This window comes from Pomacea canaliculata, linkage group LG12 (assembly GCF_003073045.1).
Source record: "Pomacea canaliculata isolate SZHN2017 linkage group LG12, ASM307304v1, whole genome shotgun sequence".
In the NCBI taxonomy this organism is placed as follows: domain Eukaryota; kingdom Metazoa; phylum Mollusca; class Gastropoda; order Architaenioglossa; family Ampullariidae; genus Pomacea; species Pomacea canaliculata.
In genome coordinates, this window is record NC_037601.1 from 14,611,124 (window position 1) to 14,636,655 (window position 25,532).

Consider the following 25,532-nt stretch of genomic DNA (forward strand, 5'->3'; position numbering starts at 1 on the left):
AACACAAGTCCGTGAGGGTATTGCTTGTCTAAATCAGCATTTGTACTCTGTGTGTAGTATCACAAGGTGTAAGTAGAAAACATAACAATACCACGCATCAAGTAATCCACAAAACGTGTCTTTAAGAAAACCGCAGTGTTAAGGTTTTGTCTACTTCAAAGCTTCATAATCTGCTATTTATGTATTTATTTTCTTGCATATAAGAGGCACATGCACACGCAAAACAGATAACATAAAAATACAAGACCAAATGTTCTTAACACTTTGAATCCCTTATCAAACCATTACTTGCATTCTTCCAGGCATAGAAAGATTTATTACTGAGAAGGTAACAACGAGTTTAGACAAGTCTCTCCTGCTGACACCAACTCCTTAAGGTCAAGTCATTCAGCAGTCAGCTGGTCGTCAAGCTAGACTTGCTGGGCTATCACTTTATAATATTGTATTACGCGGCATTGTTATGTGTGTTCGTAACAATGGAAATATTTAGCTGATTTATCTAAAGCTTATGGGAAAAAATGTCTGCGTGTCTTTTGTGGCTTTAGCCCACGTTATCTCTGACTGATTTGAGAATTATTAAAAGAAACAAGCTTCAAACACAGACCGCTCAGCGCGTTCAACAGTGAAAATCAAAATCAAGTTTACTGCGGTCAGTAACTCACAGGACAGTAGCCAGCTCCTAAACTTTCTGTCATTTATTTCCACGCACAGGGCCGTGCATAGGGGCAGGCAGACGAGGCATCTGCCTGGGGCCCCGCGCTTTTGATTAAAACCGTGGCGATCGTTGCGTTGAGGGCCCCGCACATATCCTATGCCTCGAGCCCCAAGGGGGCTAAGAATGGGTCTGTACACGTATTCGGCATTTATTTTTAAGTTTGCGAGTATTATATCGGCAACAATGGCGACTATTTAACCACTTACATTTCAAATTTTAATATGAGGCGGATAAGGGGGTTGAATCTACTGAAGAAAATACAAAATTTGTCCATGCGAAGGGAAGGGAGAAATTTTGCAATCACGGGACAGACGTTTCCCAGAAAATGTCTACAGCATAGCCCAAAACATGGACTAATTAACCAAAATATTAATTAAAGAATGTCCAAAGAAATATAAAAAATATAACAGTGTTCATTTAAGTTTGATCTCACAAACCCCGTTATGTCTAAGAGCACGATGCGTTGCGAGAGAGAGAGGCTGTTACTAATTATCACACCTGGCTCCAGGTACAGTGTTAGTGTAGAACGTTGCGGCTAATGAGTATAAGTGCGTATAAACCTGTACATGTCCTTAAACTATCACCGGTACCTGTTCCAGCACGCTTGCACAGGCTTGTCTTTTGTCCTCGTATCACGCACTGATAAACAAGTGTTGAGACACTTCTACGCTGATATTCACACTACACTCGTGGTAAGCAAGAACTGAGCTCGTGGTGACAGAAATAGACGTTAATGTGATAACACGGGTTGAAACGTGCACCGACAGCTTTCTTCGTAGTCTCCAGCTAACCTCTACACCTCTGCGCAGTGTTGATCGACTGGTTTACAAAATAATGATCCAGCAAAGGGTTCAAAGGCCGAAAAATGTTCCGTCATTAAAAGCATACTACAGGTGGTGGAGCACAAAAAAGTCTTACCTTCCCTTATCCAAACACATTCCGTAGAACAAGCGGCAAAATAATGCAACTGGATTCTATCGCGTGGACTATACCCCACACTCGTTGATCCTAAAATTGACTGACACTTTGAGAAGGTGTGCAAGCTCACCTTTCTTTTTATCAGCATGTTGTTTGAACTACTAGATAAAGCCTGAACACCAGTGTTAACTTCAAATCTGATAACTTTCAGTTACCCTAATACATGCAGTTGATTATCTTGGTCCTTCTGTTCACAGTTGTTTCTGATTTAATAACGGACATTATTATTTCTTGGGGTTTTCTCTCTTTTTTACATTCTTACATAGTATATAGTATTCAGCACCACTTTTTTTTTCTTTTGATTTTTTCTTCACTTTAACTTTCAATGTAAACTGAGAAAGCGTGTGCGTGTGTGAGTGAATGAGAAAGAAAAGCTGGCGACACAGAGTAAATCCTCTTTCAAACAAACAATAAAAAACTCGTTTATTTCCCGTAACACTTTTTATCGCGCACTGTAATTTTGCTGAAGGAACAGTTAGATTAGACCTTGCTGACTGGTTATTTACAATGACAGAGCCAATAACGACTGTAAGATTGATGAAAAAAACAGTTGTATCATTTTCCTTATTATCTCCCTTCGCGGAAGAAATAAAACATTTGTAATCTCACATCATTTTGAAAAAATATATTGGGCACATAAAGTGAACTTTCTGCATGTAAACTTTTAGAAAATGTATTCCAGAATGTAAAAGAGGAACCAAAAATATGACTTATTTGCTGTTAAATTATTAATACAAAATTAAAACTATTTATTGTGTGTAAAACTTACAAAGTCGTGTCGGCAGAATGAAAGGTCTGTCATAAATAAGATAGTGTGGTCTTAGATGATCTTTCTTGAGAAAGTACTAATAAATTATGCAACTTTCGTTGTCATAAATGAAAGAAACCTGGAGGAAATTCATTACAAGTATTACTATTTGCTTTCACATTTATACTCATTTTCTACATGACAATCACAAAGATTTCCTTTTAGTGTAGTATTTTCCTGTATATCACTCAGATGAATGATAACTCTGAAAAGATCTTTGTAGGTTTTTTTATTTCAGTGACACAGCAATGACATGAATTATTTTATGGTCTGCAAAAAGTGCATAGCAATGTAACAAGTGAATGTAACCTGGTCACTAAGATACAAGAAATAAATGCAATGCTGGTGTTGAGTATTACGCATCATGTATTGTGAGTATTAGTGAATATTAGCTAGTTATTTTTTACTTAAGACATCCTTGTGTGCTTACATTATTTATCAAAGTTTGCGAACAAATTCTACTAAAGTTTTACTAGCAATATAGTCAATAATTTTGCACAAAAAAATCATCTTTTATGAAATCTGACAATATTCAAGGGATAAGTATAACATGTTTTGTACTCTTACCGAATTCAATGGACACCCCACCCAACACAACAAATATCGGCCACTAGAAGAATGTTTCGATACCAGTCTTAGGAACATACATTGAAGATGCATGAAGCCACGTATTGGCTAATTCTTCAAAGTACTGAACTTGTTCTTTTCAAAGAAAACCACTTTAAAAATAGATTTGAGCTTTATGTTAAGATTTTTGAATGGCAATGGCGAATAATTAAGAAAATAAAGCAAATGAAACATGAGACAATGCTGCCCAGGTTTCTATCACAGTTGCAGTGCCACAGAGACGGTGATCACGTGGGGCTGTGGAGTTGTGCGTCTCCCTAGGACATTACAAACAAAAGTGTTTCCCTTCATAACCGAGGCAATTGTGCCTATTATCATTGTCTATTTATGAAACTTTGAAATGGATTCTCTGCCCTGTGCGTGACAGTGGAAGAAAATTGAAAAAGCAAATGTTGACTCAAGCATTTCTTTGAAATAAAAGCCTAGATTTTTCACTCAAGAAAAGATACTTTCTTGTTGTCTGTAATATATTGGCTGTTTAAGATTGGAGTCAAAAATATGTCTCGCAATCTATCATTTTCGAAAAAAAAAATTCTTAATATAAAAGCTAAATAAAATACTTCAAGGCACGCAATTATATGATAATAAACTTACAAAATGTTTGAAATGATTTAAAAAAATAAAAGCAAGAAAACTTTTAAATCTTAATGATGAAATACTTTTTGCTAGATTCTCCATGCACTTCAAAAGTAACAACAAAAAAACTGAACAATTGTCAGTATTGAAATACGAGGTATACTGTACGGAAAAGCGTGTAACTTAAGGGTACCTTCTGCAGTTTTTCTTTAAACCACTCTTCAAAGGCCTCCCACAGATCTTGACATTTCTGTTTATCTCCATCAGCGTCAGACTCACTTGGCTTTAAAAATACCCGAATTCAACTGTTACTTCAGAAGTTTTTGGCATGAGATATGTAATCTGTAATTTTAATTATATGACGCAAGTAATAAAACGAAAATGCCATAAAAAAATTATAATCTAAATTTTTTGAGTGCAATAAATCAATAAATTATTTCCCAAATCAAGCAAAACACAAGTAATTATTTGATAGAGTTTCACTGGTTGAAACTTCTTTACTTTTCATTTAAATTATTAGTGAATTAGTGAATGGATTATATAAGAACATCGTAAGAATAGAAAGCTTTAACTAAAAGTACATTAAACCTTTATAGTACCAATATGATTTAAGAGTAAATTTAACATTTTAAAACAATTATGAAATTACCTGCTCTGCAGATTGACGTTTCCCAACGGTTGGGTTGGCTTTGGAATAGAAGTAAATGTTCTCCATGGGGTTCTTCGATCCCAAAACTAAAGTTCACTAGCTGAAACAATCCCATGAATGTCCAAAGTAAGAAAAAAATCGTTTTTAACGATAAAACGTTTACTGAAAGTCACTGTTTACAATCTGAAAATACTACAGCCGTCAACAATGCAATAAAAAGTGTTAAAAACAGCGAAGATTTCTCTTACCTCAATGATGACATGCTCCTTGCGAAGAACAGAATTTTTCTTCTGCTTTAGGACATTAAGTATCCCATCTCTGATTTCATCTTCCTGTTCCTGTCATTAATTTAAATTAATCAATTAATATCTAGCTTTCAAATGAAAATTATATATAACAAAAACTTTTACATGCAATATGTAATCTCTCTCTCGCGCGCTCTCTCTCTCTCTCACGCGCTCTCTCTCTCTCGCTCTCTCGCTCTTTTGCTCTCTCATCATCATCTCTTCTTACATGTGTAAATCGTCTGCTTTGAATGGGGGTACTCTCAATAACAAACATGTACAACTTCCGGCGCCACACATCTCGCACAAGTTGTCGTGCTATTTCGAGACGCGGGTCAGGGTTCAGGAGAATCTGACGGATGACCTCGTCTGTTAGATTTAAGTAGGCGTCCATGTTCTTTTCCTTGATGCACTCTGACATCATGACCATTGTACTGAAACATGCAATTTACAATGATGCATATCTGGTTTATAGCAGTGTACAAATAGTCTTTAAATAGCTACGAAACTAGTTCGTGTTAACGGTTTTGTGAACCTTTGATTTTTCTTCTTTTTGTAAATATCCTTACATTTACGTTATCTATATATATATAACACAGAGAGGCAACAAACAAGTTAAATGCAATAGTACATAATACAGCATTGACTGCCTGATTTAAAAAAGACATTCAAACTTACCCATCTCTTTTTGGCATCTTTATTACACTGTTTGCCTCTTTCAGTGCATCTGCGATCCTGTGCACATCATTATAATTTAAATGATTAGTCTCTAGCATGTCATACAGCTGTTATGTGATTATATGAGCGATCCTCACTTTCCACACACACAATAATTATAAGGTATGCTGTTTCCAGTGTGTTCTAATATCTTGCTACATTGTTGATCACTGCTCGTGCATTACTGAAAAGCTCTTTACTGCTTTGTGATTATTGTGAAGGAGAAGACAAACTATGTAGCTTTTGTATTTTCGGTGTTTTATATCTCTTTTGCAATCTGAACAGTCTTAAACCAATCGTTGTATTTTGTGGACGAATGCGCTCATGACTGTTCTTCTCCGCCTCCTGACACTTACTCATCATCACTTCTTCACTCAGTACTCACATAAGGCTTATAGCGCTGGTTACTCTGTGTTTATAGGCTGTCTTGTGAACCGAATAGTGAATAAAATACATCTGGTAAATTCCGAACGCCTCCTGCAAATAGTTTACAATAAATAAACAATTACAGTCAGATTTTTATCGTATGCTTCTTGCACCTGGTGATTAGTTTTACAAACATCTGCCAAATCATTAGAAGTTTTGCACTAGGTTGTCTTCCATTTGTAACTGATTTTAGCACATTCCTTTCAGAATTGCTCCTAATTGGTGTATGTATTAATGCAACATGCAAAGACTGGTGGTAATGAAACTTGCTTATACACCGTGTAAAAAATATTGCACAGGATGCCGAGACCTTGCAGCCTAATATTGCTACAAAAACTAACATTTTCCTGACTTACTTTATCTCGAAGGCATATTTGAGTTTCTTTGCTGTCATCCACGCGAATAACTCGCGCGAAGTTAATTAATCGTAGATGGTCGAAGTTGCTCTCCATCCCCAGATGAAACAGTCCCTTCTGATAGAGTCCCATTTGTCGACATCGATACCATTTCTCCGGTTGGCTACAATCTGCAGGACAATTTTCAGGGAAGTTTCTAGAATAATGCGTCAATGTTAAAAATACGAAATAAACGAATAATATATAAACACAACAACAACCTGGTGTTTTGTCAAATATCTCAGTTAATAAGTTTGTTAATACATCTGCTGTCATTACAGATTAGAAGATCGCGACAGATTCATTTCATGCTGAATGCTAAAAAGTGGGTGCTGATTTATTTCAATAAAAAGTTCTTTCAGCATAACCATAATTAGAAAGCCTTAGAATAAAATATTGAGACGGAAATATTGAGAAGTGTTAGCAGAAATTAAAAAAAAAATAATTAGTGGCAACAACGCAGTTGATAAATAATTTGAAAAAGAGCTCACAAGGAATCGTGTCAGCTCATTTCCTTACATCATACAAAAAAGCCTTTTCCTGTGGTCTTCCATAATAAGGCCAATCCTGAAGAGGGATATGAAACAAAAAATTTACAAAGTAGAAATATTTTTATAGTTATTCGAAACTTGAGAGCTGTTATGTGTTGTTATCAGATCATGATTCAGCTTCTTTTCTTATAACTGAATAATCAATGAATAAATGAAAATAATTATATAGTTTGTTACATTTGGTGTAGGATTACAGATTATTTTATTTTTACCTGTGCCTGCTGAAACAACTTATTTTTCAAGATTATGCTCAGCTAGTTTTTATGCCAAGCATCAACTCAGTCGATCTGTTTCCGTTGGCGTGAATGAAAGACTAAATAAAGCCTTACACTGTTGTCTTCAACAAGCGGTCCAGCGATTTGTTCCTTGATGAAAATGCGATCAGTCTCATCCAGACCACACTCCTCGAACTTGCTGGCCAAGTTGTTAGCGGGATCCTCGTACATGTACTCAAACATGGCAGCAGACGCCTGTTCGTGCTAGTAAAATTAGTAAGGGTGTGAATATTAGTCATTGGAGACGGGGTGTTTGCGATTAAGATATGCGACTGTTTCCTATTGTAAATCGTAATTTAGACTGAATGGTTTACCTTGTAATACTACAGAAAAAGCATGTTACCTCCATTAGACACATGTACATTTTTTTCTATTACCGTCAAAGATAATCACCTTCACAAAAAGACTATCGTAAAACGCTTTTACACGTTTCACTTTACATTGATGTGTAAATTTATTATAAATTAATCTCAGCCATTTCTTTTAAATGCAAGAGAGACAACATAATCGGGGGAAAAACGTGGTCTTACTCTCCATCTTTTGTTTCTGTCGGCAGATGGAATGAAAATAGTGTCAAAGGTTTGCGAGAAGGGGCCGTGACCCAGGTCGTTACAAAGGCCCGCAATCTGTACGCACAACACGTCTTCATCAGTGATGTTGAGCTCCGGTTGTCTCTCTCGTAAACTGGTAATCAGCAGCTCAGCTAGATGGTACACCCTGAAAGTTTATCAAAAAGGAGATAATTTCTTATTTTTAGTATTTTAATTCTGGTTGATACTGCCTTATAACGATAAATTATCTGCTATGTATAACAGTAATCTACTTATATAACAGAAAATGTATTTAAGTGTTAGTCTATGAAAATAGAAACTACAGGGGTCCATTTTTTAAAAACTTTTGATTACGCGTTTTTTTTATCATAACTTAAGATTCTTTGGCATATTGTTAGTTTATTCCAATATCTGTTTTCGACATATTTAGTTCTCTCACCCAAGGAGTGTTCAAAGCGGGTGTGGACTGCGGCAGGGTAGACAAAGTCGCAAGTGCCCATCTGTTTCAGGTACCTCAGTCTATGGAACTGTGGAGTGTCCATGATGGCGACACAAAGAGGAACAAGTTTTATATGGCCGTGCACTGGATCGTTAACCACCTGTAACAAGTGCAAAGAAACGAATAAGAACGAGGATTAAAAATGACTTTAAAACAAGTTTACACAAATACCTGCCCATCTCGACTGTCGATACAATTCTGGTGTTTCTTCTCTTCCCTCAGTTCTTTACCTCGGAGATTTATATTTAACATCTTTAAATGATGAGCTGTCACTGTGTCCTGTTTGTCTGCGTTCCTCTGTTGACGTGTTTGGTTTGTAAGCGAAAGAGTGTTATTTGTCTATTTTTAATCGCTTTTGTAAAGGCCATTGAGCCTACTGTTAGATCGGTAAACACGAACTATTGAGTAGGTAAACACGAACTGTTAAATAAGTAAGCACGATTATTATTATTAGTGACCTTTTTACCTTGGTATTTTGTCGTTTAGTAGAAGGATTCACATTTGTCTCCCTTTTACCATCTTGCGTACTTAAAAGAAAAAAGAAGAATTTTAGAAAGTAAAACAAAAAAAAATACAAAAATCATTTAAACTAAATGGGCTTTGAATGGCCAGGAACCAGCAAACAAAATATCCCAACGTTGCAAACAGTGTGTCTGACAAGACAAGCTGGACTTGTGAAATGAGAAAAGAATAATTTCTCTCAGTATTGTCACTGCATGTAGAGAAAACTAAGAAAGCTTACGAGATGTTCAACTTCCTCTCCACGTCCACCGGAGGGAACTCATGGGGCTCCTTGTCCTTGACATCCCAACCTGTAAAGATATCCTAGTTGCATCCATCTTTGCAATTTCATATTATGAGATGGACAGTAATGGGTGGACTAGATTGACATGATAATGATGTCATTATAAAAATGTCTTTGTTTTTGGAGCCTTCATTGCAGGTAATGTTAATTTTTTTAAATCAAAGCTAAACAATACATTACATTTTAAAACTTCTTTTACTTACACGGCACTCTCTACATTATTTGACATGTTGCACATTTGTAATATGCCAGTTACAGTATTTGCTCGTAGATGAACTTTACCTTTCAGAGTACTTGCCACCTCATCGTCTTTCATCTTCTCGGTCCCATAATCCGGTGTTCTCTGCTGCCATGGTTCCTCGTCTGTCTTTAGCTTGTCGGTTTTGTTCTTGTATTCCTCAGTGTCCGACGATACCCTGAGTGCTAAGTATACAAGCAATTAGACGAGATATAGGGAAGTGAGTACTTACTTTTAAGTAATTCTTAGTGGGAGGAGACTGTCATACGGGTGTCATAAAATATTTAACGACTAATGCACCTTATAACTCAAGGTTGGTTATACAGACCTGTGTGGATCTTCTATTCAGGAATATATATATTTGAACATAAACTCTAAATACTGCTCTATGATTTTAGACACATAAACATTACACATTATAAAGAAAACACAGTATTAGTCCTTAGGGTATCAATCAATTGGTCCAACAATCAAGTAGGAAGAGGTAAAAAAAAAAATCAGTCAAGTCACCCAGCCAGTCTGTCAGACGGTTCAGAAGTGAGCTTCGAGCCACCTAGCCAATTAATAAATGTTAGAAGATTATTGAGAAATCTAAAGACGATCACAATATTCAGGAAAGAATGCTCACGTGGGGCATCTTTCATCTCGAGCGAAGAAAACTTATCTTCGTGCATGTTCTATATAACCACCTGTTGGGCAGATGACCTGCACAAAATGTAACAAGTTGCACTATTTTTAAATAAAAACATAATTATTAGATTAAATCAAACTCTGTCTCTTGGAAACTATCCAAAACATGCATTCATTGAGAGTCAGGGGATTTCAGTTCAGTAATACTTCAGTTAACCTGCTCGTTGGTGATGCACATACAACGACATAAGACATCTGTTAAAAACTCGTTCGGCTACAACATGCACACCTTGCATGCACAGGTAATAAGCAAACCCCTCCTGCGTCGAGATAACGAGTTATTTATAGCACAAGTGTACACAACAACATGACAGGGACGACAGCTTACTGTCCTTGTGCAGCATCACTAGTCTGTAATCCTGTGCGAGTATCTTTGACAGAATCCTATGCAAAATTACCATGCAGAGGTCATGGATGCTAGGTCAAAGCTTGTCAGACGAAAAGTACGAACTTACAGCTCGTCTGTAAACTTACCTTAAACAGTTTGAAAAACTGACAACAGCAGCATGCACAAATAAAAAAGCAAACAAAAAGGCTTTCGCCTTACTTTGTTTTCTACCGTAACGAAGCGGGTGGGCGCACAAAGACATATATCCACACAGAACACCCATCAACAGTTCAGTTGTAAACATCATCTATGCGACGAGACAAAAAAAAAGTATCTGAGCGTCCCGGTTACTCCTGTACACCTCGTCGTGCTCTAACAATGGAGTTCATAAAGGGGTATCCTGTTCGCAGTTTCGTGTCACAAAGCTGGTGGTGCAGAAAAGGGGTCACGAACGTTACAGCTTCCCTCTCGACACGATAAAAATATTGGCAGGGAGCCAAAACATCCCCCTTTCTTCAGTGTGTAACGTACTAATATTTTACGACCTATACAGATAATAAGAGAATTATTTTCTACGGAAGATGAGATGGAAGAAATATTGTGAAGTTTGAAAGAACACTGTCACCACTCCCTCTGCACGTTTTTCTGTCTCTCGGAGGTGGTCGTAACCTGGGGTCAGGTCAGTTCGTCCCACAACAGGATGGAAAAACATTTCTTGAACTATCGTGTTCTCGCCCTCAAGTGACATCAGTGTAGTTATCATCTTCAGTGCTTTTCCACTGTTGCGACGTTAGAATCCGGTCAAAACCGATATTAAAGACTAAGATAGTAACCCTGTCGAAACCAACCTCTGTCGTGAGCAGGTCAAATTGCATTCATCTTTAACCTTCTTCTGTCTTTGGAAGCACACTCTGCAATCGTTTTATTTTTGCCAGCTGTTGCAAGAGAAATTCCTTTGTAATTTATTTCTTCCTAAAAGCTCGCCTCTTGCTGTAGCTACATAGAGTATTAGCCGACACCTGAACAATTCCGTTATATCGTTATTAGAAATACGGTCCTAACCCACTGTAAACTTCTTTGCATTTCGACCTCAGTCCCTTCAGTCTCACACGCACACACACACAGACCACATAAATAGTGTCAGGCATGTCTCCAGTTATATAAATAGATGCGTGGTATCTAGTTTAGAAAAAAATCCTGGATAACCGCAAAGTTTTGTTTTTGTTTTTGTTGTCGGTTACCACAAAGAGACCTGTGCTTATCAGAAATTGCGTAGGTGTTCCGTTAATCGCAACGGCCGCTCTTCCAACAGCTGATCTCAACCCCACAAAGGAAAACAAAATAAGGGCAGCAGGGGAAGGGTGACAGCTGTAAGGCATCCATGGCAATGAGGTTTGCTAAGCAGAGTGAACTTACCACGTCTCACAATGTGCTACCTTCTATGCTCTTTCTGGATGAACGATGACGCGAATTATCGACGATAGACGTCTACTCGATGCCTTATGGACATAATGTGCACCCAGTGGCCGCACAATGAGCGGGTCTTATGGCTTTGCCTTCATCCATTCGTCATCTGTAAAATAATGTCTCTCTTTCCATATTAATCCTCTAACGGCCACTGAGGTCCACACGGAACCCAACCGAATATCTCTATTTAAAACGAGCATCGCTTATCTCAACATTTTGAAATTTCTTGGCTTTACACTTTAGTGGTGAGATCATCGTGGATGAAACGAATTTTCAAATATCTGCAAAACTCGTAGTGCAAATCAAAATTCTATCGTTAACCACCTGTGGGCTCCGTATGGACCCTGGGTATAAATGCCTCATACTTACGGATGAATTCCAAGAAATAAACATCCGCCATCTAAATTTTTCCCCTCGCCTTTCCTTTGTGTGCCTGACATAACGGTTCTTCTTATCTCTGTGTTGAATTATCATAGCGGCCTTTAGAACCTATTTTGGTCCATTTTTCTTTCTTCAGTCGAGAAAATGCCTCGCGTAGAGGTGGACCTTCTTGTACGATGATTACAGTAATTTGTGAAATTATTCGAAATATGGACGAACAAGGAGGGCGAACTAGATTATGGATAAAACTGGAAGATGACTTAAAATGCTAAAAGTAACTAATACCTTTTCTTTCTTTCGGCAATAATGTAAGCATCCCATGATACTGTTTATGAAGCATGTTTATAAAGATGAGACCAGGTTTGATTATACAAATCATTAACATTATTTTCATTATCTTTACAAGTTTTCGTTACTTGGAAACCAGAAACAGTAAATTGACGAACTGACAGCTTTAATGGTGATAAGCTCCCACGGAATACATGAAAAATTTCTGAATAATGAAGCACTTCTAAAAAGCTAGCAATTCCTTCAAATATATTTGACTCTTCCAAATATTATCAGTATAGCAGAATTCCTAAAAAATTGACTTGCCATTGTGAATTCTCAAACTAGAAATTCAAACATTCGAATTTCTACTAAGTCAAAGCAGAAAAAAGATTTTTTAAAAGTTTTTAGTCACCCAGTGTTTATAACAACAACAAAAAAAATGAAGAAACTTTTGAAATCGACAAAACCTATCACACATGTTCGTCAGGTTATGATGATCCCTCGTTAGTCTCCTCGAGTTTGTTGTGTGAGTCTTTGCTGCAAAAGTCAGGGTGTTGGTGAAGTTATTTTATTTTTATTTTTATTTTTATTTATTTATTTATTTTATTTTATTATTTTTTGTCTTGACCTCGTCAAAGCTGACCTGGGGAATAAGGGTTGATTCTTGCTGGGAATATTACAAGTGCAGATAATTAACTGTAATACTTCTCTCTTCAGTGACTAGATGTAAATCAGGAAATTGAGTAAGGAAGAAATCTCAATACCTTCCTCTAAAAAGTTTTTTGGGAGGCTCCAGTGGGACTTTAATTATCTGGAAACTACTCTACCTCTACTGATTACAAAATGCTCAGGGGGAAAGGATATAGCACGGGTCAAGGTATTCATTTTTCATTGACCTCTAACACAAATGCTATGCACATGGCTCGTGATAAAATTGATCAAACGGATGTTGCTTTTAGTACAGTAAAGATAGGAGGTGCCATAGTCGACTAAACAAAAAGTCTTATTCATCGCTGTTGTTAAGGTCGTAGCTGTTATCATCAAGCACTTGACTTGTACCTCGTACAAACACCAGCAACACTGATCCTCAGTCTCTCTAAATTCCACAAACCTCAGTTCCTTCAGTGTTTCCACGCAGGTCAGACCTGTAGAAAGTGTTCATTCACTCGTCTCTTCTAGTCGAAAAATCGCAAAAAACTCCTCGTTGGATATTTCAAGTTTAAAAACTTGTGATCTTATTACTCATTACCTATTATGTCCTTAACTAATTTCCATGACCTTTTTAAACCCATTCTGACAATTGTAATGTAGACCTTTTGAGAGATTTGTTAATTAAAATATTGAGTCTTGAAAATACTGAAATAAAGAACCAATTGTAATGTCTTCTATTCAAATGGAACCAGTCCTAGATAACAGATACCACTTGCGCTCACGTGACTATCTCTGGAAAATATTTTTTTAAAAAACTAGTTCCCATGTACCCACTCGGTATAAAACCGATGAGACCATCACCAGCAGACAAACGGCTCATCGTGCTAGTTCCACCATGGCACGCCATCTAGCGGGGCTTCTAGTCTCATGCCTCGCATTATGGTTTACAAACACATTGGCGAGCGATCAAGGTGAGCAGTTCTGGATTTATATGTGTATCTGTAAATCGTAAGTCAAACTATAACAAAAGTTGAGAAAACTGCTTTCGGAGAAGGGCACTAAAATTTTTAGTTTTACCTTTGTCGTGGAAAACAACAAAATTCTCTGACATGTTCCCCAGGAATCAGCTGATGTATTTTACAAACAGAAAATATCTATATTGTCTGCTTCTTCAAAAACATATTTAAGCTCGGCGCTTTCGGTTCCATCTGGTTATGATTTTGTTTTATTTTCTTCCTTAATAATCTAGGGGTTTTGTATGGTGTAATTTTAGTTGCATCAATGTATTTAAGGGCAAGAATGGTTATCGCGCCTCACCTTATGTATAAAATGTAAACAATTTCTTCAATGTCCTGGGAAAACGATACTTTCATATTTTGCAGCAAATTATTGCATTATATTTTACACAAAGAATTTATATAAAAGAACACAACGACTACCAACGCTTTTCTCCAGAGAAAATGAGAAAAGATGTAAAGATATTTTTCTTTGTAAATCTACATCTCTTGGAATGCAGAGTCAAACCAAGAAATACTGACATCATTTTCAATTTCTAGAAAATCTCGGAATCGCTCGCACACACACACACATATATACTATTTTGTTCTGGTCTGTGTGTTAATACATAGGTGCAAGTATTTTTACCTTCTGTACATTAACAAAGTAATGATGAATGATGAGACAATTTTTCCTTCCATTGCTTTTATCCTCTGCCAAAGGGGATTCAAACATAAACAGTTTATTAACCCTAAAAAAAGACAGATTTTCAAATTTAAACTGTACATTGTGGGTGTAGTTGGTTTTAGATATACTGATATGTATTTGAGAATTCTTATCTTTGCCTACAGACTGTCTCCACAATCTTTTCCTTTTCGCATAATTTCAGTGAATCGAAAATTTAAATCACACTAAGATTAATTTACTAACTTCGAATTAACTTCCAACTAACTTAAAGCATACAGTCAATGAAATATTCTCTGTTTGGCAAAGCCCACTTATGGAGTTACTGTCGACATAAGTATTGCAGAACTTAAATTACATTGCAATCTACTCAGTGAAACGGTCAGACCGTGTGTCGGTGGTAACGTGGGAAGGCACAGCTGTGTCGTGTCTGTGACACATCTCTGTGGATGTGGGTCATATAGATAGACCACTGGCTAAGACCTCCACCACAGGAAGTCGTGTCTCCTATGTTCATGTCTTAGTGATCCAAACATGAACTGATATGAGTTTATTCACGATTTCTGAGATCCTAAATCCCAAGTAATTAGCATTCTGGAGCGATAACAAATATAGAATATTAATTTAAATTTAGTTCGAGAGTCAGTTGCTACACTTTGATTCATTCATTCATTCACTGATTGATTTATTCATTGATTCATTTATTGACTGATTGCAGGTAAAAGGCAAACAGAAAAACCGGGTAAGCAATCATTTTCTGCATGTTTGTACTATTCGTGTGTACACACTTAAGTACGCAGGACAAAGCTTTACACCTAGCCGGTATTTTTCAGTCCTCGATGATGATATTCTTTTTTTTTTTTTTTAAAAAAACCCAGTTCAAATACTTGTTTCTTTGCATATTTTCAAATATTTATTCCCAGCATGCACCTCACAGTCGGACGTGGTGTTTGTCGTCGACTCGTCGGAAGCTGTCAGCAGAGTGAACTACGACAAAGAACTGAACTTTGTCAAGCAGACTGTGAACAACTGGAACATCGGGCCGTACGGTGTTCAGGTAGGACTAGTCACTTTCGGCTCCACGGCCCGGGGAGTCTTCAACCTCAACTCCCATTCCACTGCAGCGGATGTGACGCAAGCGATCAGCAACGCCCCCATGGTGGGTGGGCAGGTGAACATCCAGGAAGGCTTGCGCTTCGCGATGGATAACATGTTCACTCCTCAGACCGGGGTGCGAGATCAGACAGCAAGAGTTATGGTTCTTGTGACTAATGGCCACTCGGCCAACCCTGCTCTCAGCATCCTTCAGGTCAGTTCATGCACTTTGACCTTTTCTCTGCTGGAAGCAAAATAGAAATAGTCTGGACTGTTCAAGACTTTCAAGTCGGTAAAGAATTCATTGGTATAGTGATGACCTCACGCAGGATTGTTTCGCAGAGTCGGTGAACGTAAAAATGCAAAATACACCTGTCCTAACGGTGCAGTGATTTGCATGCTTGCTTTTTCTGTAAGACAGGTGAAATTATATGTCAGTTAAGTATATCAGTGAAAAGTGAAATCACGGTTTTGATCATTATTTATGTAATGACATTTGTAAACGTACCTTACAAAGTGTATTTTCTAGCAGAGTTTGTGAGATAGTATCGTGTACAACAATTTTTCAAGTCCTTTGAAGGTAATCAGACCTGAGAACTTTAAAACTCTATTATCTGCATTTTCTAACAAGGAAATAAAAACTTTTTATAGATACTTTAGAGCTTTATGAACTATGTATATGTTTCAGAACTATATAAGTAAAGTTTTTAATGTATGGGTATACAGCAAGGGGAAATTTCTAGCTTAGTCTCGAGGTCACTATAGCATTGGTTCAAGCTGTAACTAGCTTCATGGACAATAAGCTCACTCTTATTTGGTGGTTCGGTGCAGGGCCAAACTGTGCAGAACAATGACATCCAAGTGTACACCGTGGGTGTCGGGGCAGGTGTGGACCAGACTGAGTTGAAAGGCATCGCCAGCAGCCCTGATACCCGGTATTTCTACCGGGCTGACACTTATGACTCGGCTGCTGCTCTATCTGCAATCATTGGACCCAAGATTTGCAATGGTGAACAGAAACTGCGACACACAAAAGTCCTTCAAAGACAGATTAATATGAACACAGATACACAAAAACACGCAATCATATTCACACAGAAAAATTTGTTCAGTTACATGATACTAAACTCGATAAATCAAAATAAGTTTTACTTTATTCGTCGTTATTCAGGCTTTGGGGCAACTTGTCATTACTGTACCATGCAGTTGAATCATTGTTCTAACAATACACTTTATATCAAGTCAATTCACATGGTGTAAACATTCTACAAGCTGGTTTGACAGTTTTATCAGATGACACTATCTGATCATGTCACGTTGACCATTTTAAAAAAAACAGCAGGAAAATTTTCTACGATGGCATGAAAATTAGTCCGAGTCAAAGAGACATTTGTTCTCTAATAAAAATTGTTTTTCATTTTGTACAGAGATTCCAATGGACCCCAACTTTCTCCCACAAGTTTCTAGTAAGTCAGAGTTTGATTATTTCAGAGTATTTCAAAAGTCTAAAGATCTGAATAATAAATCTTTCTGATAATAACAGTCTTTAAATCTTACTCGAAATTTCTTCCATAGAATGGAACCAGAACTATTTGAGACTGATAATACCAGTCGCAACCTTTGTGATGACAATTGGTGTCGCATGACTTTGACCACCAAGAGTGAAATATCACAGGTCGACCTTACAATATGTTTACTGTCTTTTTAGCCTCTGCTTAATTTCATACTCTCTGACCTTTTCCCCTGGTTCATCAGCACATCTGCGTAAGGCAGACATCGTCTTCCTCCTCGATTCGTCCTCCAGTATCGGCAAAGACAACTTCCACAAGCTGGAGGACTTCCTGAAAGACGTGGCCAGCAAGCTGCCGGTGTCCCAGGACGGTATTCACGTGGGTCTCATGCAGTACAGCAGCTACCCGTCCCTGGAGTTCCCCCTCAACCTCTATTCCTCCCGCTACGATGTGCTAAAGGCCATCGACAGGGTGAGGTTAAAATCCGTTCACCTTTCATTGTAAGAGCCTCTTCGATATGCTATTTCAAAATGGATCGTTGCTGTCAGCTTTTAGTCTATGTTTTGTTCAAGTGAACGGTTGTAACGAGAACTTCAGACAGTAGATACAGAGATAGTATTGATAATAATGAGACAGTAGTAAAACTACGTTGAGATAGTAGTGACAGTAATAAGTTGAGACAGGAGACATCGTGATATGTTGGGAACAAACGCTGAGGAGCTGAGACAATAATAATGGATTAAGAGAGTAATGAGACGATGAGACAATAATCCACTGTCAATCACGCAGGTGAGCTACATGGGGGCGGGGCCAACACGGCCGACGCGCTGCAGTTTCTCAGGCAACAGGTGTTCTCGCAGAACGCTGGCGCCAGACCCGGGGTGCCGCGCATCGGAATCGTCATCACAGATGGCGTGTCTTCCAACAGGTGAGCACAGGTGTTAGAATGGCCCGTCCACCCCGCTATAACATAAAGTGGATCATATCAGGCGTTAGGTTCATCCATGTACCGGGATATGAGGCAAAATACCAGATTACCCGTGTTCAGCGAAAACTCAAACTGTAAACGAATTGGTTCACCATTTCTAGAACACGGAATGGGAAACTCTTACTTTCATCCTCTTTTCATGTTGATTGTCTGTGGATGTTCTTCCCTCTGCCAGCGCTAACGTAGCTGTTCAAGCGGACTATGCCCGCCTGGACAACATCGGGCTGCTGGCCGTGGGTGTGGGGCCGGACATGAACACAGCTGAGCTTCAGTCCATCGCAGACGACCCAGACTCAGCACACATGTTCAGTGTGCGGGACTACGACCAGCTGCCCACAGTCATCGACAAACTCATCGACGCCATGGCCGCAGGTCTGACGGCCCACACTCTGTGCGTGTGCGTGTGTGTATGTGTGTGTGGATGCATGTAAGGACAAATTATATCACATTATATCTTTCTTGGGATTGTTTCATTCTTATTATATGCCCATCTCTTCTTAATAACTGTTTCAGTTCGAGCAACGGTTTCTCCAATAACTTCTGGTTCGTCTGGTGAGCATGCAGTTACTGTTAAATATAATATTAGTGCTAAAGTGATCAACATAAAACCTCGTTCTTTTGTTCCTTTAGTTTTATCCTGTATCCTGTCACTACTGGATATTTTAGTATATGCTAGAAATAGTTCCTTTACGAAGCTTGTCAAAGAAAACCCATAATTTATTTTGCAAGCCATTATCTATTCACTATAGTATCAATGAGTCTATCAAGTCATTCTCATTAGTCGAGTCTGTCGAGTCCTGCCTCTCATGTAACCTTTTACCTATCTGTCGGTAACTACTTGTTTTGTTATACAGGCATCTACACTCATAGATTTACACACATATGCATTCATTTATAAGGCTAGATATGTAGAAAATGATATAAAGTACAGAATATTGCATTAAATTATAGGAGGCACCCTACCGCCAGACCCGTGTCGGGATGCTATCTCGAACTGTAACAACTACCCAGAGAACACTTGCACAGAGTACCTGGAGTGGTCCCGAGCCAACTGTCAGCGTCACTGCGGCTTCTGCACCCGTTAGTGTTGTGTCCACCCGTTTTGATGTCATAGTCGTGTTCACAGTCACCACGATATCGTCGTCATATTGTTGATGACATGCAACGTTATTCTATCTCTAGTTCTAGTCTATATGTGTTTGTATGCTTATGTGTTGTAGTTTATGTGTGTTTACAATTATTGTGGCAGTTGGACATTGAGGATAGGGTGGTAGACGATTGTGTCAACTGATTGCACCTGCAGCTGTTAACTGACTTTGAGTTCGTGCAAAGATAAAAATCTGCACTTGTTTTGCTTACAAGTGCGTTAGAGCATGTGCGTGTCAAATATATATGTGTGTTTGTTGTTCATGTCCATAAAGAAGACACACACGCACACGTTCATATACACAAGCATTAATCAATGACTAAGACCAACAAAGTGTTTTGTTACTGTTTTAGCCCTCTACACCTCAGCCCCACCCGCCTGTGACGACAAACTCACCAACTGTGCTGCTTACGGCATCTCAGCCTGTAGTGGGGTCTACCTCGGGTGGGCGCAGGAAAACTGTCAGCGCTTCTGTGGATACTGCGGTCTGTTCGTCTGTCCACCCATCTGTCTGTCACACACACACCTACCTCTTCTTCATCTCATCTCTTTGCTCGACTTCAAATTTTAGCATTTAATTCATACATAGTGTGTAACACCCTAAGTTAGCAAAGAAACTGATCTTTGGGGTAGAATATTTTGGGTAGAATATTTACTAAGATATTATGCCATCATTCACTATATTATCGCTACACAGGGAGGGTATGGTCGCTGGCGGGTGACAGCATGAGGGGGTCGAGGTTATTGAGAGCTTTATCTGACCGCCCGCCCGCCATATATTATCAGTATTAGGTAAAACTGAGTTAACACCATCCCAATTTTGCGGCCCCTTGGGAAAATTAATTGCCCACCCGCTGGAAAACACAGTATTCATATATTTCTGATGTGCCAATGTATTTTTCAGGCCCTAACACGCAGTCGCTTGGCTATTGTAAGTTTATTGTTTCATTACTCCTTAGAAATAATTCACACATTTTTTGTGCAGTTGTCACAAAGGTGTAAATGTGTAGAATGTGTGTTGTAGACTGTGCACGCGCAAACAGTTTATATACACATGACTTGTCCTACAAGGTGGAGACGTTCTCTCATTTCTTATCCCGTCATCGGCGTCCATTTTGCTCGTCCTTTACACGTGTAAATATGCTTTTTTCGTGTCCAATACACACAAAAAAATGTTTAGTAGTCGGTTTGCGTGTGTGCACACGTGTATGTGTGATCTCTGGTAGACACTCATGCAATATAAATATATAATAATACAGAAAGGAGAATCTTAGTCACTTTATATTCGTTTTCGTAAGTTAGAAACCCCAAATTCTTTCCAAAAAAAGGTTTTCTGCTGCTCCTTGCTAACATACCGGTATGACAATATTTTATTACCTCCCGCTGCAGACAGCCAGTGCTACTACAAAGGTCAGGCGTACCGCACGGGTCAGAAGTGGGTGGACGGCTGTGACTACGAGTGTGTGTGTGAAGATGGCGACACTGGGCGATACCGCTGCTTCAACAGGTTAGAAGTAACATGAGATTACACTGGTAACCCGCTTCACAGGTCAAGGGTTATTAAATAAATAGGTCAAGGGTTATGAAATAAATTTTCAAACGCTGCTTATGTGTCATTTGTTGACACTTAAATTACTTGTAGGATTGACTTTGGGTTTATTTGTAGTCTTTCTTGGGTAGCGCATTGAAAATAGGAATTAAATGTGATTTTTTACATGCGTGTTTGTATGTGCGTGTAGTTGATAAATGCACAAATAGACAAGTGTCTACATTTCGTTTAATGCTTTATATCCCTGTATTGTTTCCGTTATCTCCCTAACCATCACGACTGCTATCTGCAACAATCGTAGAACTTAAGTTGGCGTTGTCCAAAGATTTCTCAAGGAAGGACTTAGTTAGACATGTTTGTGACATTTTCACAGGTGTCCCGTCTACTACAACCTTCCCTCGCAGTGCACGCTGGTGAAAGACCCTAGTCAGTGCTGTCTACAGCCTCGTTGCTATTTCGACCAGACGGTCAACGTCATTTCCGGTTCGGCCATCGGCACGGTCAATGGAATCAGTGAGTGTACCCTAGTCAGTGAGGGACCCTCATCTGGTCTTTTTTAATTCAAAGGCAATACTTTTATAGGTGCATACGTCCATCAGTGTACCTGCTGTCAGAGTGTACAAAGAGATAACGTCAATGATTTAATTCTAATGCAAACTTTCCAATTTAAATTTTATGACATCATTTATGCAAACCATTAATGACATTGAATATTGTATGCAAAATTTCAGGTATAACGGTTGTCTTGGTACCTTCTAGCCAATCTTGTCAGTATAACTAATGTATTTGCAACATTGTATAAAGCTTGCAAGAGCAAGTGTTGTCGTGGAAATATTCTGAGTCGTCTTATCAGTACTGACAGAGTCACAGCAATACTCTCCGTTCATAGTAACTTGCAAGTGCACAATACTTTGTTCCTTCCACAGAAACCTGTCAGTATAAGGGTGTAGACTACTACGAGGGTCAGCAGTGGCAAGATGGATGTGACTTCCAGTGCACGTGCACCGACGCTAGCACCGGTTCCTATCGGTGCCATGACTAGTAAGCTGCTCGATACAGATACGTCACAAAACCCAACGATCTTGATAAGGCTTTCGTTAGACTGACTTTTATCTAGACCGTTATGATGAGGCCTATGGACATCAGCGACTATTAATGCGAGTTAAACGTTAAAAGTGATCATAACAGTGTGTAGAAGAATGTTCTCAGTCACCTGCAATACGATGAATAGGTTGACTGGAAAACGTATCCAGAAAATGGCGGCGGTGACTGTGTAAAGTGATCTGACAGATTCCACAGTGATTACACATTGTGAGACATTTTTCGTACCAGTGGCTGAGTTGTGGCCGGTGTCATCAACGAAACTGAGAACAACAAGTGCCAGTAACGCCAACCTGTTGTTGTTTTGTCTCTGTCCAGCTGTGCAGCGTATCCCAGCATGCCCAGCTACTGTCGTCTGGAGAAGGACGCGGGCTCGTGTTGCGCCAGGCCCGTGTGCGAGTTCGCCATGCAACAGGGCAGCTTCACTGGCCTCGGCTCTGTCAGCGGCAATGGCATCAGTGAGTCGTCAGCACGTGTATAGTAATAGTAACGACTCATCAGTGAGTCGTCAGCACTTGAACAATCAAAATAACGACTCATCTGTGAGACGTCAGCACTTTCACAGTTACAATACTGACTCCAATGAGCCATCATCACTTGTACTTGTACAGTAACAGTCATTAATGATTGTCATCACTTCTATGAAAGTGAAAGTGTGACGGTAAATTTAGAACTACAAAAACTAGAAACAATATTCTATGTAATTATTTTTAAATGGCGGCAGCTGCCAAAAACAGCATCTACCATGTTGTTATAAGATTACTACAAGTCCCCCATTTCTGTCGACAGACAATCCACCCGCCACTCTGCCTCCCTGTGTGGATGCTGTGGACAACTGCGCCATGTACGGTAAGGTCGCCTGTACATCCTACAGGACCTGGGCCCTCCAGAACTGTCGCCTCTTCTGCGAGCTGTGTGGTGAGTGTAAACATGTGTTTTTCAACAATGTTCGCTGTACAATGTATGTATAACTGTGTGTGTTCGTCAAGATGTATCTATGTATATGTAAAACCGTGTGTTCGTGAAGATGTGTATATCACTGTGTGTTTTCTCTTTATGTTTTGCAAGTTAACAGTCTCGTGTTCTCGCTATAATTAATGGTGTTAATATTTTTAATATAATCTCGTAATTAAAAGCTCATTTCTAAAAGTAAGCACTTAAAGCAAATCAAACTGTCTGTGTGAAATCATCTCATTTTGTACCCGCAGACTGATTTTTTTTTTTTCATTGTTCACCTTTCAGGCGTTGACAGAGACCCTGGCCCAGAAGGTGAGCCACGTTCCTCAGTTTCAAATATCTTAACTCCCTCGATCTGACTAGCTTCAAGTTCACTTAAAACTGTGTGTGGCTAGCCTTATTAACAGAGTGTAAACGTCACTAAGCTTAGATACAAATTGACAGGTTTATATTGCAGATTATTCTTACTAGCCTTATATCCGCTTGCAGATCTGTGCGTCTTTGACGGTAAACAATATTCCAGGACCAGTCCTGGTTCGTTGGCTCCAACACCATCTGTAACTGTGAAAAGGCCACGCAGGGCTTCTACCGCTGTAACAACCTGTGAGTAGCTCCTTAATAACCTAGCAGTATTTCTGTAACAACCATAATGACCTGTGAGTAGTTCCATAATAGTCACTGCTGCATCCTATCATCTCCTCAACGACTGATCTCTGTTGCGAGAGGGAGTTCCATAATAATTTGTTTTAAGGGACAGAGAGAGAGAGAGAGAGAGTTCTATAATAACGTGTGAGTTGTTCCACAACAACACCTCATGCCCAAGGTGGCGTACATCTACTTTAAGTCAGCATCTGTAACAATCGGCAATGCCTCTCCAATCTTCACACTGATTTGGGAACCTACTCAAAGCTTTTGGTGGCTACCCTAAAGGCGGTAGTTGTAAAGCCAGGGTAAGTCTTTGCCCTGTGGCAACATGTAAAACTCAAGGACAAGCATATTGTTTCCACTATTTCCAATAAAATGTCCAGATGTCGGTTTACACATGGAATCGTAGTTATAACTCAATGACAAAGGTGACCTGGGGTCAAGTAACATAAAGTAGTGCCCTCGGAGGTCTTGACACTGCTTCATTACTTTGGAAACAAGATTTTCTCTGGGGAAACTTCTTACTCTTGCTTCTGTAACGACCATCACACGCTCTCTTCCCATGTGATCGAACGATCTGGTACCTTTCACTTTATCGACTGGCCTGAAATCATTCCCCTGTCTCAAATCCGGCGTTTGCAGATGCCCAACCTACACCAACGTGCCACCTAACTGCAAAGAGATGAAGGTCAACGGCAGCTGTGCTGTTATGCAGTGCGCCACGGGGACTTTTTACTCCTCCTCCCTCAACTACAACACCATCGGAGCAGGCGGCAACATCGTCACGGGATCCGGCAGTTACGTGGCCCCTACGTTGGCCTCTGGTGCTGTGGCGCCCCCTGGCACGGGTGGTACGGCAGCCCAGGCATCTGCCATTTGTAAGATATTGACTCTGATGTTGACGCCGTTATTGTTGTAGCTTTAGTTATAACGGCAGACGTTGCCGTTGTGGTAGTAGTTGTTATATAAGTGATGATGTTGCAAACGCATTTTACGTCAGGAACAATATTACCAAGATTGTGTTTGTATTCTGTATCGTGTGGTCACGTGATCGCAGTAGCTGACTAAGCATTCAGAATGTTAATAAATTGTTGTTGGTAGCGCGATCTCTCACTGTAAATAAAATAAAACATCTTATAACCCTCTTTACTGCAAGAGCACCGTTTCTGTCTATAAATAGTAACAGCTCTTCACATATAAAAGTAACTGTTTATCGACATTTCTGTGTCGTACGTGCAGCCGGATGTCTGTACAAAGGTCAAGTGTACGTTGAAGGACAGCTCTGGGAGGATGGCTGCGACAGGTCGTGCGAGTGTCAGAATGCGATGACTGGACAGTACCGCTGTCGCGCCAGGTAAGTCAGTACCTTCATATGAGGTTCAACAGGAGTGGTGGACGAGAGAGTAGCCCTGTTTGTGACACTAAAACTCGCGAATGACTTGATCCAGGTGCCCCACCTACAACAACGTGCCCGACACGTGCCAGATGGTGGTGGACGAGAGCGACACGTGCTGCAGCAAGCCGCACTGCACGGGACCTGATGCAGCAAAAATAGTCATCATTCCTGTCTACGGGGAGTACCGCAGTCAGATGGGAGTGGCCCAGCCGCCACCCACCAAAGACCGTTTTGCCGGTACCGGGGGATACTTTGGACCCGAGTCGGGTATGCACACCATCTTAGAGTTCGGATCCACGGTGGCTCCCCCTACAGCCGGTGACTTCACTGCGGGCGGCGTGGGTGAGTTGGAGTGCAGATATATATATATATGTGTTATCGGCAATGTATAAAAACTGGCATACTATAGAATACCTAGGCAATGTATACAGTTCTGGAAATGGGACGTCAGGGTATGAAATAAATCATATTTTTAATACATTTCCTAGGCATTCTATATAATACCTAAATGGCAAACCGGCAAACTCTTGAATCTGCTGCTACTACTCAGTCCACAGGAAGTGGCCAAGGATCCTTGAAGTG

At 39.4% G+C, this 25,532-nt stretch overlaps 3 protein-coding genes across 5 annotated transcripts in view; 1 reads left to right on the top strand and 2 right to left on the bottom strand.

The window, feature by feature from the left end:
- Window positions 1-2,721: 2,721 nt before the first annotated feature.
- On the bottom strand, window positions 2,722-9,277 carry LOC112553405 (deoxynucleoside triphosphate triphosphohydrolase SAMHD1-like). Of its 3 annotated transcripts, none has more exons than XM_025220604.1 (15): window positions 9,139-9,277; window positions 8,794-8,863; window positions 8,518-8,578; window positions 7,992-8,151; window positions 7,532-7,718; window positions 7,056-7,205; window positions 6,695-6,742; window positions 6,137-6,306; window positions 5,740-5,831; window positions 5,316-5,372; window positions 4,867-5,071; window positions 4,602-4,691; window positions 4,354-4,453; window positions 3,898-3,987; window positions 2,722-3,385 (listed from the first exon to the last, which is right to left on the bottom strand). In XM_025220604.1, exons 8-14 carry the CDS (start codon window positions 6,266-6,268, stop codon window positions 3,980-3,982), a joined length of 684 nt encoding a protein of 227 aa, XP_025076389.1. In that variant the 5' UTR covers window positions 6,269-6,306; window positions 6,695-6,742; window positions 7,056-7,205; window positions 7,532-7,718; window positions 7,992-8,151; window positions 8,518-8,578; window positions 8,794-8,863; window positions 9,139-9,277; the 3' UTR covers window positions 2,722-3,385; window positions 3,898-3,979. The 3 variants fall into 3 exon arrangements, with proteins under 3 accessions (XP_025076389.1, XP_025076387.1, XP_025076388.1); XM_025220602.1 differs by having other exon boundaries at window positions 3,898-4,046; XM_025220603.1 differs by having other exon boundaries at window positions 3,898-4,046; window positions 6,667-6,742.
- Window positions 6,683-9,172, bottom strand: LOC112577402 (deoxynucleoside triphosphate triphosphohydrolase SAMHD1-like). The gene is made up of 7 exons (XM_025260467.1): window positions 9,139-9,172; window positions 8,794-8,863; window positions 8,518-8,578; window positions 8,066-8,151; window positions 7,532-7,718; window positions 7,056-7,205; window positions 6,683-6,742 (listed from the first exon to the last, which is right to left on the bottom strand). The coding sequence occupies exons 1-7, from the start codon at window positions 9,170-9,172 to the stop codon at window positions 6,683-6,685; spliced, it is 648 nt and encodes a 215-aa protein (XP_025116252.1).
- A 4,453-nt stretch (window positions 9,278-13,730) lies between the features above and the next one.
- LOC112577403 overlaps window positions 13,731-25,532 on the top strand; it is a 53,254-nt gene continuing 41,452 nt past the window's right edge. Inside the window, 23 exon segments of the mRNA XM_025260468.1 lie at window positions 13,731-13,852; window positions 15,280-15,303; window positions 15,485-15,870; window positions 16,488-16,665; window positions 17,084-17,122; window positions 17,412-17,638; window positions 17,962-18,095; window positions 18,331-18,527; window positions 18,669-18,707; window positions 19,107-19,235; window positions 19,656-19,787; window positions 20,207-20,233; window positions 20,692-20,809; window positions 21,225-21,364; window positions 21,778-21,892; window positions 22,271-22,410; window positions 22,742-22,870; window positions 23,195-23,221; window positions 23,399-23,512; window positions 24,197-24,228; window positions 24,231-24,432; window positions 24,794-24,908; window positions 25,003-25,292. Of these exon segments, the coding sequence (XP_025116253.1) occupies window positions 13,777-13,852; window positions 15,280-15,303; window positions 15,485-15,870; window positions 16,488-16,665; window positions 17,084-17,122; window positions 17,412-17,638; window positions 17,962-18,095; window positions 18,331-18,527; window positions 18,669-18,707; window positions 19,107-19,235; window positions 19,656-19,787; window positions 20,207-20,233; window positions 20,692-20,809; window positions 21,225-21,364; window positions 21,778-21,892; window positions 22,271-22,410; window positions 22,742-22,870; window positions 23,195-23,221; window positions 23,399-23,512; window positions 24,197-24,228; window positions 24,231-24,432; window positions 24,794-24,908; window positions 25,003-25,292 (3,010 nt within the window). The 5' untranslated portion in view covers window positions 13,731-13,776.